The 20,575-nt window shown below is 41.0% G+C and overlaps 1 protein-coding gene across 2 annotated transcripts in view; it reads left to right on the forward strand.

The window, feature by feature from the left end:
- LAPTM4B (lysosomal protein transmembrane 4 beta) overlaps positions 1 to 20,575 on the forward strand; it is a 68,003-nt gene that overhangs the window by 26,930 nt on the left and 20,498 nt on the right. For both annotated transcript variants that reach the window (XM_059994947.1, XM_059994948.1), the window contains exons 3-6: positions 8,205 to 8,278; positions 8,644 to 8,766; positions 13,014 to 13,112; positions 18,076 to 18,171. In XM_059994947.1, coding sequence (XP_059850930.1) covers positions 8,205 to 8,278; positions 8,644 to 8,766; positions 13,014 to 13,112; positions 18,076 to 18,171 — 392 coding nt within the window. The remainder of the gene's footprint in view (positions 1 to 8,204; positions 8,279 to 8,643; positions 8,767 to 13,013; positions 13,113 to 18,075; positions 18,172 to 20,575) is intronic.

A 20,575-nucleotide genomic window follows, 5' to 3' on the forward strand; every position in this document is an offset into this window, starting at 1 on the left:
GGCTGCCTACCTGCTGTCTGTTCACATACCCTCAAACCAGCGGGGCACTTGGTCTGCAGAGCTTGTCCACTTGTGCGTGACATGCCAGTGTCTTGAGGAAATAGACATACATATGCGACAGCCGGGAGAGCGGAGCCACAGGACCATCCTGGCCCTTTATTTTCATCCCTCTACCCTCCCATCCTTCCATCCTGTCATCTCTTCAGCTTTTTTCTTTTTTAAAAAATATTTATTTATTTGGTTGCACCAGGTCTTGGTCGTGGCATGTGGGCTCTTTTAGGTGCGGCAGGCGGGATCTCGTTCCCTGACCAGGGATCGAACCCGGGCCCCCTGCATTGGGAGCACAGAGTCTTAATCACTGGACCACCAGGGAAGTCCCATCTCTTTATCTTTTAAGTCACACGGCTCAAAAGGTTACATATTCTACACCTTGACAACATCTTATTTTTTTACAAGGATAATTCAATGAATATTTATTTTCAAGATCTTTTTACAAAGATGGAGGTGTAAGAAGACCACTAGGGACGGTGGAGTAATTTGCTTAATCAAGACCAGCTGTTACCATCCCTAGATCTGAAAGAGAGATGGGAGGCAGTGGCTACTAGAGCTGGGAATGAGCGTCATACAGAGTTGAACTCCTTATAAGGAGCCATGCTACCTTTTTGGTCCGGGGCCAACCGAGGCAGCCTCACAGCAGGGGCCAGCCTCTTCCTCTCTCTGATCCCTTGTCTGGACTCCTCATTGAGTGAACTCAGCTAACGCCACAGGGTAAGGGAGCCTGTTGATGGCCCATACCTGTGTGCCTGCTAGGGCAGATAACTGGATGGTGAGAGTGGGTTTGGAAAGACAAATGGAAGACATCTGGTAGAATCATTCACCTCCTTATCCAGTGTTCCACTTAACCAAACTTGGTGGACATTTCCCCACTTTGCCTACAAGAAAACCATTAAAAAAAAAAACACTTTACTAAGTGACTTTTTAAAAATTAGATACATTAAGCCTGTAGAATTCCTTATTTGTTTGAGTTTGCTAGCGACTGAGCAGGAACTAAACTAGCACAGGTGTCCAGTGCTGCTTCTCTGATGATGCATTTTGTTGTTGTTTGCATTTCAGTGGTTTTGAAATAGGATGTGATTTACAATTTAACATAGATTTAGTATTAGTATCTTTTTTTTTTTTTTTTTTTTTTTTTTGCGGTACGCGGGCCTCTCACTGTTGTGGCCTCTCCCGTTGCGGAGCACAGGCTCCGGACGCGCAGGCCCAGCGGCCATGGCTCACGGGCCCAGCCGCTCCACGGCATGTGGGATCTTCCCGGACCGGGGCACGAACCCGCGTCCCCTGCATTGGCAGGCGGACTCTCAACCACTGCGCCACTAGGGAAGCCCAGGATCATTTTTTTTTTACTTCAAATCTTTATTTTGAAAAAATTCAAACCTTTCAGAAAAGTTTGCTATACAGTGAACACCTATCTTGCTGTTTTCATTAACAATAATTTGGAGTTCCTCATTCTTTATAGGATTACCTCTTATTAAATATTGATTAAGTGTAAAACAATGTTTATAAAATAAGCTGAGTAATTGTAAGTACTTGTGCACCCACAACTTGATTTGAGGAATTGAATTTTACGTTAACTTTCGAAAGAGCCCCTCTGATCTTGGAGATAGCTGCCACTCTTCTGAACTGTTTATCATTCTTTTGCTTTTCTGTATAAACTTACCATGTATATTTGTATCACTCAGTGATCTATTGTTTAAGTTTCACGTGGTTGAACTTTATATTGTGGATTCACACAGTACGCCTTCTTCTGAGATTTGCTTTTTCAACTTTACTGTGTTAATGAAAAAATTATTCAGATGCTTGATAAAGACGATAAGGAAGACTTTATTCAAGATGGGCTACTGTAGTGGGGGCCTTGCAGTAGGGGAGAAAAATCGAGCTCAATTCCCCCTCCAAAAAGGACAGGTGGGGTTTATAGCCAAGGAGCAGGGTGGAGGTCAGCGAATGGAAAATCACTAAGAGGAAACATCAAGGCTGGGGGATTCTTGCTAGATAACTCAACAGGATTCTTGCTAAAGGCAGACCAGGGTGATATGCTATTGAGGGTGAAAAATAAGGAATTTGACCAGATATCAGAGTCATTGGATACCAAGAGTGAGGTATACTAACTCCGTAGAATTCTTGCCAAAACTTGACTAAGTGGGCCAAGGGTAGAGCCTAAGGTGTTTGGTCAGAAGAGTCTTTGTTATGTGTCTGCGTCTAATTGGGAAAACCTGTATGCTTCCAGCACCCAGCTGTAAGGGAATCTGGGAAACGTAGATTTTAGCTTTCTAGCCTCTGCAGAATAGGAAGGCACTTCAGAAGGTGGGAATGAGAGCTTGGTGCCAGCTCACCACCTCTCCTGCAAATACGTGTAGTATATGGTAGGGCTAACCTACCTTCTTCTTCAGAAATCTGCTTGAGCACCACATGTCCAGTTGTCAGGAAATACTGCTGTATATCTCTGACTGTTAAATTTGTTGATCAGCTGAGGGAGAAGCAACATCTTTCCATGTTGTATTTTGGACATCTTTTTTTTTTGAAAAACGACTTTATTGCGCTATACTTTGTATGCTGTAAAACCTACCTATTTAAAATGTACAACTTCATGATTTTTAGTAAGTTTATAGAGATGTGAAATCTTTAAAAAGTCTAATTAAAACTTATGCCTTTCCAATTGTGCAAGTCTTCTTTAGTGTCCAGCAGTAATGTTTCCAGAATTGTTCCAAATAGATCATGAATATTTTTTATTAAATTTATTTTATTTCCTTCTCTTAAGGTCTAGTCACACATCTTGGTTCTTCAGTGACCATAATTACAAAAAATGTAAATACTCCTTATTGGTTTTTCTGTTTCTGTTTTTAAATCTATTTATTTATGTATGTATGTATGTTTGGCTGCGTTGGGTCTTTGTTGCTGCGCGTGGGCTTTCTCTTGTTGCAGCGAGCGGGGGCTACTCTTCCTTGAGGTGCGCGGGCTTCTCATTGCAGTATCTTCTCTTGTTGCAGAGCACGGGCTCTAAGTGCGTGGGCTTCAGTTGTTGTGGTGTGCGGGCTTCAGTAGATGTGGCACGCGGGCTCAGTAGTTGTGGTTCGCAGGTTCTAGAGCACAGGCTCAGTAGTTGTGGCGCACGGGCTTAGTTGCTCCACGGCATGTGGGATCTTCCTGGACCAGGGCTTGAACACGTGTCCCCTGCATTGGCAGGCGGATTCTTAACCACTGCGCCAACAGGGAAGTCCAGGTTTTTCTGTTTTTATATAAGCAACCTTTATGAGACTTAATTATGTCAGTATAAATTTCTCAATATGAGAGTAGCTGGCAGGAGCTAATTTCCTTATCTTAGAAAGTGAGGAGTTAACAGAGATTCTCTGAACTTGACATTTTCCGTATATTACTTAACTAACTAATCCTTTGTAACTTATAGTTTAAATCTTAACACCTGACAACATGTATGAACCTTGAAAATATTATTCTAAATGAGATAAGCCAGACACAGAAGGCTGCATATTGTATGATTCCATTTATATGACATGTACAGTATAGGCAAATCTAAAGAGATAGAAAGTACCTTAATGGTTGCCAGGGGCTGGAGGGTGGGGGGGAATGGGGAGTGACTTCTAAGGGTATAGAGGGGTTTTTTTTGGGAGAATGAAAATATTCTGGAATTAGTGGTGATGGCTGTGCAACTTTGTGACTAAAAAACCCACTGAATTATATATATGCTTTTTAAAAGGGTGCATTTTATAGAATGTGAATTATATCTTAATACAGAAAATTTATGAGGGGAAAAAAAGACCCAGCCCAAATAACCACATCCTCCCATAAATTCTTTTTTGTTTCTCTTGGCTGAAAATATTGTCCCCTCTGAACTCCCCTAGCTTGTCATCTGTTATCTGCTATTGAATTCTTCCATCCCTTCCTAGTAGATGCTAAGCATCTGAGAGCAAAGATTATGTCCTCTTAATCTCTGCAGCCTCACATTTTTATCCCATGTTACACACCTATTTAGTATTCATGAAATAAATTCGGGGTTTAAGAATAAAGTTGTAAATTAGCAAGTTACAAGAAACCCCTCTTCTATCTGAATTTACTTCAATAAAAAGTTACAAGCAATTGCCACACAAATAACAAAAAGTATATTAGAGCTTTGCTTCTGTTTTAGGGGAATAAAATCAGTGCCTTATGCTTATTCTTCCCCAAGCTTTCAACTTCAGAACGTGAGGCCCCATAGGAGGGACTTACCTGGGTTTTGTGTTTACCCCCGCAGGGGTTGAGGGCTTTTGTATTTTGCTCTCAGTAGCTCATATTGTTGCTGTGAGTTCACCTGAAAATAGTTCTCCTCTAGACTTAATGGTGAAACTATACCCCAAATACTGTTTGTTTTCATGAGCCAAAAACATGGCCGAAAATTGAGCCATAAGAATGACTCGTGACTAGGCAAGTATGATGTGGAGCATAAATCAGGTGCTAGTTATCTATCTAGCTACCAGTTTTATGGGAAGGACACAAACCCAAGAAGTGTTAAGGAAGAGTAGAATTAGAAATAGATTATTTTAACAAAGGCATTTCAGGGAACTCCTTTATATGCCTATTCTATTTCAATGATTAATTGACTAAGTATCAGGAAATGCTTTCTAATTATGCCTTTGTGGCCTGTGGTGTAGCTTTTCTTTGGAACCTTTTCCAATTAGAACTGAGTCATTAAGCCAGGAATTTAATTTAGGAAACAACTTGCCCACAGTGTGCTCTGACTTTGGTTGGTGGAGCTGCTGTGCAAAGAATAAGTAAAGGATATTCCTGTCACTGACCAGTACTTTACCGATTGTAAACGTTCCTATATTGTTAGTAGGACCAGTTACTCATTTGCCTGTTGACATAATTATAAAATAAATGAATTTTCATTCCTCAGAGTAACTCTCATGTTCACCATGGTATGCCGCACACTGCTTCAGAGGAGCTGACTTGTGCTCTAGGTTGCTAGGAGATACAAGGTTCATTAACCTGTTTTATCTTCTCTGCTCTGTGTTTTTATTTGATTTACGCTTTGATCCTGCCTAAGCTATTTGACATGCTTGTGATATATTCAGTCTGTTCAGTGTGGTTGGTGTAGTCATTTATAGGACTAGAATTTTGAAAATTTCCTCATCTCAAATTAACATTTTTTCTGTGGTATCTCATTGTGAGTGGTGATAGGATACTTTATGACTTTCGTTTTATTTGTGCCTTTTAAATTTCTCCTGAGATTTATATTCTTTGAAGAAGATGGAAATTTAAAAAATTTTAATGATTATGTGAGATTTTGTTCTGGAGTGGTTTTCTTTTTTTTTCCAGAATAGGACATAAAATTATTCAAGATTTTAGTGTTTTATTCTGTATTAATATTTTATATTAATAAAGGTTTTATTGATATGCCTAATATTAATATAAAAGATAATTTATATAAATTTTATTATAACATAAATATTAATGTAACCATTATATTTATATATCTTTTTTCTTTTTAAAAATATTTATTTATTTATTTTTGCTGCGTTGGGTCTTCGTTTCTGTGTGAGGGCTTTCTCTAGTTGCGGCAAGTGGGGACCACTCTTTATCGCAGTGCGCGGGCCTCTCACTGTCGCGGCCTCTCTTGTTGTGGAGCACAGGCTCCAGATGCGCAGGCTTAGTAATTGTGGCTCACGGGCCCAGTTGCTCCGCGGCATGTGGGATCCTCCCAGACCAGGGCTCGAACCCATGTCCCCTGCATCGGCAGGCAGACTCTCAACCACTGTGCCACCAGGGAAGCCCTATATTTTTATTTTTAAATAAAGCCTTAGATTTTTTTGTTTGCTTGTTTCTCTCTCTGTCTCTCTATTTCTCTTAAGAGCTATGAGGGAGTCAAAGAGTATCCTCTAATGGGCTAGCTTTTATAAAACTCATTTTTTCTCATTATAAAATAGGCTTGTACAGAATTTGGAAACCGTCAAAGTAAGACAAAGAAAATTAATAAATTTCTGCCTGAGTTCAATCAAGTTTTAGAGATTACTACAAGTTCTGATAGGCTTTGCACATAATAAAGAATGTCCACTCCTTTTAGGGAGGCTCTCTGGTTTCCCAGGACTTTGACCTCCACTACTGCATTTGCTTTACCTCCTTCGCAGCTGGGTAGCATGGTGGCTAAGAGCATTGCCTCTGGAGTTAAACTTCTGGGGTAGAATAGCTCATCCACCACTTGCCAGCTGGGCAACCTTGGGCAGGTTACTTGCCCGGCAAAAATACTATGAGGCATACGTGAAATGTCCTTGTTGGTACCTCTTCCCTCATAATAAGGGAAGGTGAGTTCATTTAGCATTAAAATTATAAAGTAAACTATAAAATATATATATGTATCCTGAGAGAAATCATGCTGTTGTAAGTACTGACTAGTATTAATTATCTCTTGATTCTCTTATAACCTTCTTTTTTTTTGAGAGTCAAATTTTTATTCCTTTAGTAAAAGTCATCAGCTTTATTATAAATGTACTGCATTAAATCTAGAGACCATTTTAAGGAAGCTTCATTTTTTTTAAGGTGCCAAATGGTCTTTGTTGATATATATACATCTGACACAGAAAGTACTTTGACCTTATGATTCTGTTTGTAAACCTGCTTAAAATATCCTCTCATCTCCGAAGCTGAGGATATAGTGTGGGTGGCTCTAGAACTGGAATGCTTTCCTTTGGAGAAATACCTGTAGCAAGCGACAGCCTAGGTTGGTTCATTTGGTCAGTATTTAAAAGCTTAAGTAGAAGCAGCATCGTATAGCAGAGAGAGCCAAAACTTTGAATCATAAGAGCTGGATTAGTCATAGTTTAGCCTTTTGATGCAAATGCTATCTCAGCAAGTTACATAACCTCTGAGCCCTGTTTTCATAATCCATTCACTGGGCACAGTAACATCTACCTCAGAGTAATGAAGACTCAATGAGGTATCTGTGAAAATGCCTTGGAAACTGTCAGCACTATACAGATACTTTACTGCAAGGGTTTTTGTACTGTCTTAGCCTGATTATAACTCTACACGTTACCTTCAGAAACCCAGATATACTGTACTTCTAATCAGAATAAGTCTTCAGTTTGTACCTACTGTGAAACAGGCTTTGTACTAGAGCTGCTCTATTCAACAAAGATATGATACAAGCACACAAGTAATTTTAAATTTCCTAGTAGCCTCATTTAAAAAGGTAACAACAAACAGGTGATTAACTTTAATAATGTATTTAACTCAGTATATCCCAAATATTATTTCAGCTTGTAATCAGTATAAAAATCATTAATGGGATTTTTTTGTTTTTGATACTAAGTCCTTGAAATGAGGAGTACATTTCAATCTTACGGCACATCTCAATGCAGATTGACCACAGTACAAGTGCTCAGCACGCACATGCGGCATCTGTCACCTTCTCGGTGTTGAGTTTGCGGTAGTGAACAAGACACAGCAGCAGCTCCTTTTCCTCAGGAAGGTTCCTCTAGCAGAGACAGACAGTACACGAATGAGCTAGATAGTAGTGAAACATGCCGTAAAGAAAATGCAGCAGCCACGTGGGCATGACTGGGAGGGTCACATTAGCTAGGATGGCCAGGGAAGATCTTGGAGGTGTTGAGCTGAATGATTAAAAAGGCGGAGCCAATCATGTGAAAATATGAGCGACATTACTTCTGTTCAGTGGGAACTGCAAATGTGAGGCCCTGGCATGGGATGATTTGGCTGTGTTTAGTGAACTAAATGGTATGGCTGGATTACAGTGAGCAGGAAAGTGTGGGATGGGATGAGAGGAGATTGGAGAGGTTGGCGGGCTCTAGACTAAACAGAGACATAAAGGTCCTGATAAGAAAAAGAATACCTCTTTTGTTATATATATAATTCAGTGGACCAGAAGACCAAACTTTGAAATATATATATACATAGATATATTTATAGATATATTTAATATAGACCTATGTGTGATTTAGGGAGAAAATCTTTTAGGCACTTTGCTTCCCTTAACAATGGTCGTCTCAGATTCCAAAGGAACTCTGGTGTTTAACTTAGTATAAAGTTCTTGTCTATAATTGGTTTATAAACAAAATGCCTTTGAGGAGTGGCTTTTAAAAATGTTAAAACAGTGGAGCTACTACTGACTTTCTTTTTTTAAAAAAACTTTTTTGCAGACATGTGCATTGCTATCGCAATTTCTCTTCTCATGATCCTGATCTGTGCAATGGCTACTTACGGAGCATACAAGGTAAGCAGCTTAGAAATAAGGTCCTGGGCCTCTTCCTTGGTCCCTTACACATGTAATCTGTGCAGCTATCTGTAAGAAGTGAGGAATGATCGTTCTCAGTTTCCTGTAAGAATCTTTAAAAGTTTACATCTCTTGCTAATGTTACGTGGAAAACCAATGTTACAGTCTCAGAAGTGTGTTCATTGAGGCTTGTTGGTTTGCTGCTTTTGTTTGGTTTAGCAAGTTGCCATCATGACCTGCTTTAATGAATTTCTACTCCTCCGTTTCCCTTCAGATTAAGAAAAGATTTCTCTGAATTCAAAAAAATATTGTTTTGTAATATTGAACATATTAAATGTTAACATCCTGTCCTGTCTTACGTTTAGCAACACGCGGCCTGGATCATCCCCTTCTTCTGTTACCAGATCTTTGATTTTGCCCTGAACACCTTGGTTGCAGTCACCGTGCTTGTTTATCCAAACTCCATCCAGGAATACATACGACAGCTGGTATGTGACCTTTATAATTACTATGTCTCTTCGTGAGGGAGACCTGGTTAAGATAGAAATACAAAAGACGTAGAGATAAACATACATATACATATTAATTTGTGGCTCACTTGCATCTGAGTTACTGATTAGAGATTTTTGAATAAAGATAAGATTTTCTTATCTCTTAGAATGCTTTTTGGGAAAACATAACCCCCTGAGGTAGATAAGTTGGTGATGATGGTATTAGAGGTGCCTGCCTAATTTACAAGCTACTTACTAATTGTCTTAGTTTTGTAAAATGCAGTTTGTTCAGTTATCAGCAGAGGATGATAGCCTTTTGCGTCTGCTGTGTATGGGAAAAGTGGAACTCTACCATGTACTGTTTCCTGAACTTATTTGACCATAGAACCCCTTTCTTCTTCAAACTTCTTTTTTTAAAAAATTAATTAATTAATTTATTTTTGGCTGAGGTGGGTCTGTTGCTGCGCGCAGGCGTTCTCTAGTTGCGGCGAGCAGGGGCTACTCTTCGTTGCGGTGCGCGGGCTTCTCATTGCAGTGGCTTCTCTTGTTGCAGAGCACGGGCTCTAAGCATGCGGGCTTCAGTAGTCGTGGCTCATGGGCTCTAGAGCGCAGGCTCAGTAGTTGTGGTGTACGGGCTTAGTTGCTCCGCGGCATGTGGGATCTTCTTGGACCAGGGCTCGAACCCGTGTCCCCTGCATTAGCAGGCGGATTCTTAACCACTGTGCCACCAGGGAAGCCCCAAACATCTTTCTGGGGCTGGTTTTCTACAATATTAAATGTCCTTTGTGACCACATGAGTGAATATTGGTGGCTGGCTATTAAGAAGCTCGTGGAGGGTGTGAGATTAGAGTACTTCTGTGCCTTCACATTTTTTAATCTTTGTGTTTTAAATTATGTACCTTAAAATTTAATTTCTTCAAAATCTTAGAATGCTTTAAATGGAGAGAATAGAATGTTCAGTCTTTAGTTTTCATAGTAGTTTCTGAGGACTTCCCTGGTGATGTAGTGGTTAAGAATCTGCCTGCCAATGCAGGAGACACGGGTTCGAGCCCTGGTCCGGGAAGATTCCACATGCCATGGAGCACCTAAGCCCATGCACCACAACTACTGAAGCCGCTGCACCTAGAGCCCGTGCTCCACAACAAATGAAGCCACTGCAATTAGAAGCCCACATACCGCAACAAAGAGTAGCCCCCGCTCACCACAACTAGAGAAAAAGCCCCTGCACAGCAACGAAGACCCAATGCAGCCAAAAATTAATAAAGAAATAAATAAAATATTTCCTTTTAAAAAAAATAGTAGTTTTTGAGCATGGGGGAAGGAACGATGTGAAAATGGAGGTCAGGAAGTTCAGTGGAAAAGAGGGATGGAGGGGATGGAGCCAGGTAGGAAGTGTGGCCACAGGAGTTTGTGATCTTTTGGCAGTTGGCCCAGAGCACGTGACTAGTACTCAACAGACCTAGTATGAAAAGCCTCCAGTGTGTTGCTCCTTCAAAGCATTAGGTTGTCATTGTTGTAAGAAATAGCTTCTTTTTGTTTCTTAGAAATAGATCTATGTTTTCGTAGAGTGTAGTGTCAAGAAAATTGTGGTGTTATTTCCCATGTGCTAATTTTATGTGTCATCTCTTGTGATAACAGCTAAGTGTTATATGTGATGAACAGGTTGTAGAATTACCTCTGTCTTTCAGGACTTGAATTCTACTCTGTAATAATGATCTGGCACTGAGCTCCTAAAATCGTCCTGGAATTGTGGAGGAAACATAGTCTCCACAGAGCCCATCACGTGAGGGGACCGGGAGAGGGTGGGTTGGAGTAAGGGGACACCAAGGCAAGTCACATGCCAGTTCTGACTACTTGAGTCTATTGCGTGCTCCATCCCATGTATTTGGAGATTTATAAGGAGGAGAAAGGCTAATGTGCAGGCCAGCGTTTAGAACACTCAGGATACTACCAAGACTTCCTGTTCCACCTGCATTGTTCAGTCACTACTTCCTGTTCCACCTGCATTGTTCAGTCACTACTTCCTGTTCCACCTGCATTGTCCGGTCACTCCGTACCCAGTTGTAAAGTCATAATATTGGTGGTGCTCACAATAATCCTCATAGGAGTTTAAAAACTCACTATCTACTTTTATTTATAATTATAAACCAAATAATACAAGTAGGCATCTTCTGCATGTTCGACTTGAAGATCAGTCTGGGCTGGAAGAGCGAGACCTGCAGGTTATTACAGTGCCTAAGAGACGGCACTGAAAGGGGACATTAAATTTCCACTGCTGTTGCCCCTCCTGTTGACAAGTTGAGATATACAGTGAATCTGGGGAGGCTTGTCTGAGAAGGCTGCTAGAGGGCACCACTTAATCCTAGCGCCCGTTCTTTTTATGTGGAGTCTTGTAAAACACAGTTAAAGTAAGTTATGTGTGTGTTTTGATTGGTCTTAAGTGGATGTAGAGACCACGTTCACTTTTCTGGGGGAAAGAGTGTAAAGATCTTTGTGGAAAGGCTCATATATTTCCACTGTAATAGCGGTTGTTGTTTTTTTTCCACATTCCTGGAAACAATATGATTTTGTGTTGGTCTTGTAGATAACATCAGTTTTTTTTTGTTTGTTTTTTTTTTTTTGCGGTACGCGGGCCTCTCACTGTTGTGGCCTCTCCTGTTGCGGAGCACAGGCTCCGGATGCGCAGGCTCAGCGGCCATGGCTCACGGGCCCAGCCGCTCCGCAGCATGTGGGATCTTCACGGACCGGGGTGCGAACCCGTGTCCCTTGCATCGGCAGGTGGACTCTCAACCACTGCGCCACCAGGGAAGCCCCAGTTTGTTTTATTTTTGCCCTTTGAGGTCAGTACTACAGACAGCCTTTTTAGGCTCCAAGGGCAGGGGCCAGTTTGATGAGCTGATCACAAAAAGTGACTTAGATTTTATTACTTAGGTATTTTGCCAGAGTGAAAGGAGACTCTGAAAACCACTAGGCGAGGCTCATCCTGGGGAGGAGGAGCCAGGCACGAGTCACAAGTTTTCTCCTTTGTTATGTCTGGGAATACTGCTCACGTGGGATCCAGACACATAGTAGTGGGTGATGAGGGGAGATGAAGGGTGACCACACACGGGGCTGCCTTCTGTGCACACTGTGTAAGCCGTTTGCAATGAGAGCTTCGATCCGTTTGCAATGAGAGCTTCGATCCGTTTGCAATGAGAGCTTCGATCAGTGCTGAGCACGAGATTCACGGTGACATCCTGTCATTCCCGTGAACCATAGTAGCAGATTTCAGTCCTGCTAAAAGGGTTTCTTTTGACCTGGTAGTTAATCATTATGGTCAGATGGTAGGACTTGTGTTTTTTTGTTTTTCGTTTTTTTTTTAAATTCAAGTACAGTTGATTTACAATGTTGTGTTCATTTCTGCTGGACAGCAAAGTGATGTTATACATGTATATACATATTCTTTTTCGATTATTATCACAGGATACTGAATATAGTTCCCTGTGCTATACAGTAGGACCTTGTTTATCCATTCTATATAATAGTTTTGATTTTTTTAAAATGCTGTAAAAACCTACTAATATAAAGGTTCTGCTCTTTGAGGAGAAGTAGCATCAGCAAAAATGCTCTATATTAAGAAGACACTATTTTAATAGGGTTCTGCAACCCTTGCCCTACACAGCCCATTAGAATGGTCCAGAATTTGCAGAAAATCCAAATTTTGAGGAGTTGTAAAGACCATTGACTTCTAACTTTCTATATGGTTGGAGGGCAGAATTAGGTCTTTACGTCTCATGAATCTTCCACTGAATTTTTTTTCTTTCTTTCTTTCTTTCTTTCTTTTTTTTTTTTTTTTTGCGTTATGTGGGTCTTTCACTGTTGTGGCCTCTCCCATTGCAGAGCACAGGCTCAGCGGCCATGGCTCACGGGCCCAGCCACTCCGCGGCATGTGGAATCCTCCTGGGCCGGGGCACGAACCCGCGTCCCGTGCATCGGCAGGCAGACTCAACCACTGCGCCACCAGGGAAGCCCTGAATTTTCTTTTTGAGAGTTACTGCCTGAATTAAGAACAGACTAGCCTCTCCCCATCACACTGTTTATAGCTTTTTCATTAGTAGAGGTAGACTAGAAATGTTGTATTGTCCTTAAATAATAACTATCTGCTTTAATTAATTGCTTTCTGATAAGCACATCTGGTTAATGCTTATGGAATAGAATCCTGGATCGTTAATGAGATTTGCTAATGAGGTACTTTTCTTTTGTAGCCTCCTGATTTTCCTTACAAAGATGATATCATGTCAGTGAATCCTACCTGTTTGGTCCTTATTATTCTTCTGTTTATCAGCATTATCTTGACTTTTAAGGTAAGCATGAAGATTTTACTTACGGTCTAAATATTACTAAATGTATTCATGAATGCTAAAGAAGTAAGAAAACTTGCTGTTAGTTTATCTTGTTTTAGATTTCTGAACTGCTTTTTGAATTCCTCACAATTCTGTTCCTTCTCTTATCTATATGAGAGAGATAAACACTAACCAGACTTCCACAGGCCAACCCAGGGTTCTTCTAAAATCTATTTGGATGTAAATAATATAATGTTGTACATTTATGTGGTGTGTATTAAGTACCGTAGCATCCATTACAAGTCTCTGAATACATTCTTTTGTAATTTGTGGGTTTTTTCCCTAAATATTTATTTATTTATTTACTATATTTGGTTGCAACAGGTGGGCTCCTTAGTTGCGGCTCGCCTGGCTCCTTAGTTGCAGCACGCAGGCTCCTTAGTTGCGGCATGCTTGTGGGATCTAGTGTCCTGACCAGGGATCAAACGTGGGCCCCCTGCATTGGGAGCGTGAAGTCTTAACCACTGCTCCACCAGGGAAGTCCCTGTAATTTGTTTTTAAAAATGTAATCGATTTTGAACATTATTCTGTAACAGTCTATTATGAATTTATCATTTTTATAAATTAGTTATTGTTGGACATTGAGATAGTTCCTACTTTTTCACTTATAAATAGTATGGCAGTGAATATATTAAATTAATTACATCTTTTGTATACTTATACATTTATTTTCTCAAGATCTATTTCCTGAAATTTGAGGGTATGCATAATTTGAAGGTTTCTGATAGTTTGTCAAATTGATCTCCCCTAAAGTTGAATGCCTTAACACTCTCATCTGCCACGTTTCCCTCACCCTCATCCGTCGAGTGCTATTTTTCATCTTTGTAAACCTGATAATAAAAACATCATTATAATTTGTGCTTGTGTGCTAGTAATAAGTAGAAAATTCTTAAGTTAAACCTTGAACTTTTAATTCTTAACATCTTTCATTGTCTTTATTTTGGCATAAAATTGCCGAATTCTTTAAAAACCAAGCTTGGTGAGTTTTGAAGAAGCTGCATTTAGGGAGAAAAGTCATTTTAAATGGTAATGTGTTGAAGAGGAGTAGGAAGAAAGTGATTCATTGAAAGTCAGTGAGGTCTGCAGCGCCCTCCATACAACATGCTCTGCATGGCTTGTTACTACATGTGTGGCTTAGTGGTCAAGGATTTGGGTGAATTTTATACACGGATGTTGAGGCTTCCTGCCCCTGCAGCTCCTACCTCAACACCCCAACTTCCTGGCTTCTTAGTCAGACCACCAGCTGTGTGGAGAGTGGGCAGAGCCACTGGCAAAAGGCTTCAGACCCTCAAATCCCACTCACTGCAGTTTGCCACTCAAGGGTAGACTCCCCTTTAGCTTCTGCCTGTTTTGGGCCCTTCAGCCCTGCCTTCAAATAGAGTCTGTGTGTCTGTGTGTGTTTATTCCAGACTTTATCATTTTTACCTGGAAGAAGGTTAGTCTGACCAAGCTACCCTGTGCCATTACCCAGAAGCCGGCACCTCCCACTGCGCTCAAAAAAGGCATTTTAACTGTGTCGGCATTTACATCTTTCTTGGAAATGCTTACTTGAGATTTGAGTCAGAGGACCTAGATTTACCTTGTGTCACTGCCATATAGCTATGTGACCAGAGCCTTGGTTTCTTCATTTACTAAGTAGCAGTAATAGCTAAGAAAACATTGTGAAGGGTAACTGTGAGGTTAATTGAGCTAATGGATGGGAAGATGCATCATTCATTTATTTATTCAGTAAATATTTGCTGAGGGTCTCCTGTGTGCCGGGCTGTGTTTTAGCTGCTAGGGTTTGGTGGTGAATAAGAAAAATCCCTGCCCTGTCTGTGGTGCTTTTATCAACTGCAGACAATATTATTTATCATAATGACCTAATAAAAGGCATCTTATAGATGGTTCACAGCACTGTCTCCAACCTGTGTGTAATGTGTTAATATTTCATTATATATGTATGTATCTCTACTAACCAGACTGCATTTCCTTGAGAACGTAGACCCTGCCTTCATGATTCTATCCCTTGTGGAGACTCAGTAATTATTAGTTTAAACAAATATGAACACATATATGTGTTGCAGTTTCACATAACAGTTTACCTGATTAGTAGCTCTCACAACCTAAATTCACTGTTACTCTTTAATAAGTTTTATCACTAGTGATTCCCTGGGAACCCAAATCACAACATGTATCAGTTTTTCTCTGTCCTTAGTTGGTAAGGGGAACAACGCTTACCACCTAGCTCTGCAAGTAGCTGATGGATGTACTCTTGTCAGTGCAAGTCTGTTTGGGAAATATACCAAATATTTAATTTATTCAAGATTACAGAAATGTCAAATAGGAAATAAGGTCATTGAAATAAATTATTGGTCCTTGAAATGAGTTTAGAGACAATAGGCCAGGTTTTTCTCCCATCAGAGTGTTTAGTGGGTGAACGCCCCTGGTGTTGCAGGGGGCGTTCAAGAATGCTGACTGGGTGTATGGGACCCCAGACACTGGGTATTTCCCCTCCGCAGTTTAACCTTCAGTTATAGATTTGTCATTTTGGAGGCCTCACATCAGAAAGAGTTCTTGTCTTAAAAGAACCTTCTGTTCACTGCTAAAATAATGGATGACTTCTTACATAGTACACAACAGAATATGTCCAAGCATTCCTTTTTTATTTGTATTAAAATTCTCAATGAGTCCAGGGTTTTGTTTGTTTGTTTGTTTTAATAGAGAAGCAAGAGCGTTGTTGAGTAAACTGAAGATTTGAGTAAATTCAACATATTGTTCAAGAAAAATGCCCTTCCCATCTCTTTCTCATTGTTGATCTCTGGTTTCAGATTATTGCCATTCAGAAAACACTTTACTAAAATAGCATTATGCATTTTCATATTAACATTATCACAGAAAGTCTCACTGTAGGAAATAATCACCACCAAGTATGAATGCAGCAGGCTTCCCTGGTGGCGCAGTGGTTGAGAATCTGCCTGCTAATGCAGGGGACACGGGTTCGAGCCCTGGTCTGGGAAGATCCCACATGCCGTGGAGCAACTAGGCCCGTGAGCCACAACTACTGAGCCTGCGTGTCTGGAGCCTGTGCTCTGCAACAAGAGAGGCCGTGATAGTGAGAGGCCCGCGCACCGCGATGAAGAGTGGCCCCCGCTTGCCGCAACTAGAGAAAGCCCTCGCACAGAAATGAAGACCCAACACAGCCAAAAATAAATTAAAAAAAAAACAAAAGTATGAATGCAGCTTAAGACAGCATTGTGAGTTCACAACAGAACATTTACCTCACTTCTGAAAAGTGTTGACGAGCACTCCTTTTGTTGTTAAATGTCTTCTTTTTTTATAAAACAACTTTCTTGAGATATAATTCGCATATCATAAGGTTCTCCCATTTAAGTGTACAATTTAGTGGTTTTTAATATATTCACGGAGTTGTATAAACACAGCTCTGTGGTTAAACAATGTAATTTGAGAACACTTTTACCATATGACGTTTGCCCTTACCCCCATCCCCTGGTAACCACTAATCTATTTTCTGTCACTATGGCTTTGCCTCTTCTGGACATTTCATATAAATGGAATCATATAATATGTGGTCCTTTGTGACTGGCTTCTTTGACATTTCCAAGGTTCATCCGTGCTGTAGCATGTTATCAGAACTTCCTTTTTATTGCTGAATTATATTCCATTGTATGAATATACCATACAATGGAATATTTTGTTTGTCTATCCAGTCCTAAGGTGACAGACATTTGGATTGTTTTTACTCTTTTGCTATTACAAAGAATGTTGCTGTGAACATTTGTGCACAAGTTTTTGTGTGGACATATGTTTTCATTTCTCTTGGGTATATACCTTGGAGTGGAGCCACCGGGTCACATTTAACTGTTTGTTTATTTATTTATTTATTTATGGCTGCGTTGGGTCTTTGTTTGTGGTGCGTGGACTTCTCATTGCGTGGCTTCTCTTGTTGTGGAGCGTGGGCTCTAAGCGCGTGGGCTTCAGTAGTTGTGGCGCGTGGGCTCTAGAGCGCAGGCTCAGTAGTTGTGGTGCACGGACTTAGTTGCTCCGCGGCATGTGGGATCTTCCCGGACCAGGGCTCGAACCCATGTCCCCTGCATTGGCAGGCGGATTCTTAGCCACGGCACCACCAGGGAAGTCCCCACATTTAACTGTTTAACCTTTTGAGGGACTTCCAGACTGTTTTCTAAAGCAACACCGTTTTACATTCCCACCAGCAATGTAGGAGGGCTCCGTTTTTTCCACATCTTTAACCTTTTAATCAAAGAATTTCAGAGCTAGAAAGGGGCTTTGAAATCATTTTGTTTTAATCTGATTGCACATGATTGGAATGAAAGTACAAAGACTTCGTATTTTAAACATCTCCCATGAGCTCATGCTTTCTATTTCCAGCATGTCTTTATTCTGGACCTTAATTTTAATTATCTTCTTTGGATATTTCATTGTGAAAATGGAAATGTTTTAGTGAATTGTACTGATCACAGAGCAAATTAATGTGCTATGAACGTTTTTTTTTTTTTAAGTTGACTTGTATTATAAAATCATATATAATGATACAGAATAACGATCCGAAAGACCCAGAGTTACAGTGTGATGAGAATCGGCTAATGAATTGATTGTTCTTTGGGGGCAGTAAATGTTTGCGGCGATTGCTCCTTTCAACTTCCTTTTCTTGGAAATTCTCTTTCTCCTTTCAGCCCCACCCTTCCCCGTCACCTTCTGTGTAGTAAGGCTACAGTATCACCCTTGGCCAGAAAGCTACTCTATCCAACATTTGTAATTTTAAAGCCTTCTCGGTTTAGTAGAGTTAATGTGTGTTTAAAATTTATATAAATGAACATTTTGCAATATGGCTTTATCCATGATGATACTGTAAATTGTCTGAACTTTGAAAATTAAATCTCTAACAATCACTACTTACTTACAGGGTTACTTGATTAGCTGTGTTTGGAACTGCTACCGATACATCAATGGCAGGAACTCCTCTGACGTCCTGGTTTATGTTACCAGCAATGACACTACGGTAGGTGTGACGTCACTTCACGTGGAGATCTCCACACATCCACTATACGACGGCTTATAAATATTTCTAGTGTTTGCTGCTTTTTTTACTGTTGTTGAAACATGTTCATGAGCTGCTTAGTCATCAAAGGATTCATAGTTGAATGAAATGTGTTTTGTTTTCCTTACAAGACATTAAAATCTAGTTGGCTCAACTCTGGTTCATTTAAAAAAATATTACAAATAGGTAATATATGTGCCTCTCCACATTTATGTATCTTTCTTTATTTTGGCTGAGTGGCATGTGGGATCTTAGTTCCCTGACCAGGGATTGAACCCAGGCCCCCTGCATTGGAAGCACGGAGTCTTAACCACTGGACCACCATGGAAGTCCCAACATTTACGTATCTTAAACCTGCATTATTAAAAAACTTTGGTAGGGCCTCCCTGGTGGCACAGTGGTTAAGAATCCGCCTGCCAATGTAGGGGACATGGGTTCGAGCCCTGGTCCGGGAAGATCCCACATGCCGTGGAGCAACTAAGCCTGTGCGCCACAACTACTGAGCCTGTGCTCTAGAGCCCGTGAGCCACAAGTACGGAAGCCCGCGTGCCACAACTACTGAAGCCCATGTGCCTAGAGCCTGTGCTCCGCAACAAGAGAAGCCACCTCAATGAGAAGACCGCGTACTACACAGAAGAGTAGCCCTCGCTTACCACAACTAGAGAAAGCCCACACTCAGCAACGAAGACCCAATGCAGCCAAAAGTAAATAAATAAATTTATTTAAAAAAAAAAACATGGTAGGTAATTCTAGGTATCAATTCTGCATAGTTTGACTATACTATCTCACTTGACATGTGAAATTAAACTTAAAAATGTCATTTTATAGGTAGAGAGATAAGAATGGCAGAGATTACTGTATCTTTAAAACTTGCCCCGCACATCGGGCTTCCCTGGTGGCGCAGTGGTTGAGAGTCCACCTGTCGATGCAGGGGACATGGGTTCGTGCCCCGGTCCGGGAAGATCCCACATGCCGCGGAGCCTGCGCATCTGGAGCCTGTGCTCTGCAATGGGAGAGGCCACAACAGTGAGAGGCCCGCGTACTGCAAAAAACAAAAAACAAAAAACCAACTTTCCCCGCATATGAAAACCTTAGCAAAAGAATTTAGATGATCTGTGTTCTGCCACTAGTTGTTCATACTTAACTTTTTTAAACCTATCAAATATGATTTTGAGAAACATACCTTCACTGGAAGAGTCCTCAAAATCATTTGTCCTTTATGTAATTATCTCGCCTGGCTCGTGGTAAAAGTACAAGTCCTCTAGGTACTAATCTCTTTGTGTCTCCATCACCACGTGTGATGCTCAGTACAAGTAAATGCTCGAGGAGTGGTTAATGGAAAGGTTGGGTGACATGAGCCTGTGGGATGGGTCCAGGTGGATAGGATTGGAGGGGACAGAATGGACAGGACAGATGAAAGGATAAATATAAATGGTGTGTCTGTTCTAAACTAGAATGGAGTCTTATATTTGGTTTTTTGGATAAATATAAATGGTGTGTCTGTTCTAAACTAGAATGGAGTTTTATATTTGGTTTTTGGGCATTTTTATTATTTTAATTTTTTTAAAAAATTTATTTTATTTATTTATTTTTGGCTGCATTGGGTCTTCGTTGCTGTGCGCAGGCTTTCTCTCTCTAGTTGCGGCGATCGGGGCTACTCTTCGTTGCGGTGCGTGGGCTTCTCATTGCAGTGGCTTCTCTCGTTGTGGAGCATGGGCTGTGGGCACGTGGGCTCAGTAGTTGTGGCGCACAGGCTCAGTAGTTGTGGCTGGTTGAAGCCCTGGTTTTGTTTTTTAAATTGTGGTGACTTGCTTACTCTGTGGCCTTACTGAAGTAATTTAGTCTGTCCCTGACTTGACTTCCTTGTGTATAAAATGAGGATAGGGCTTCCCTGGTGGCGCAGTGGTTGAGAGTCCACCTGCCGATGCAGGGGACACGGGTTCATGCCCCAGTCTGGGAAGATCCCACATGCCGCGGAGCGGCTGGGCTCATGAGCCGTGGCCGCTGAGCCTGCGCGTCCAGAGCCTGTGCTCCGCAACGGGAGAGGCCGCAATGGTGAGAGGCCCGCGTACCGCAAAAATAGATAAATAAATAAATAAAATGGGGATAAAACAACTTCAGACTTTATACTAAATACACAGGTGCAAGCTGATATCACTGAGATCTCTGTGGGGTTTCTGAGAGAAAGCGTGTTATACATGAATAGTTTTCTTAAGTCCTCAGCAAGGAATCGTTGGTTTGAATCAGAAGTGCATGAGCAGTGGTTTAAGAGGAGGCTCTGCCGCGATCAGATGTACAAACCCAGCGTGCCCAGGTGCTGGGGGGCCCTTTGGGGGCCGTGCAGAATCCTTTGCACTGATCACAG

The sequence above is a fragment of the Delphinus delphis genome, chromosome 17, assembly GCF_949987515.2.
Source record: "Delphinus delphis chromosome 17, mDelDel1.2, whole genome shotgun sequence".
NCBI classification, from domain to species: domain Eukaryota; kingdom Metazoa; phylum Chordata; class Mammalia; order Artiodactyla; family Delphinidae; genus Delphinus; species Delphinus delphis.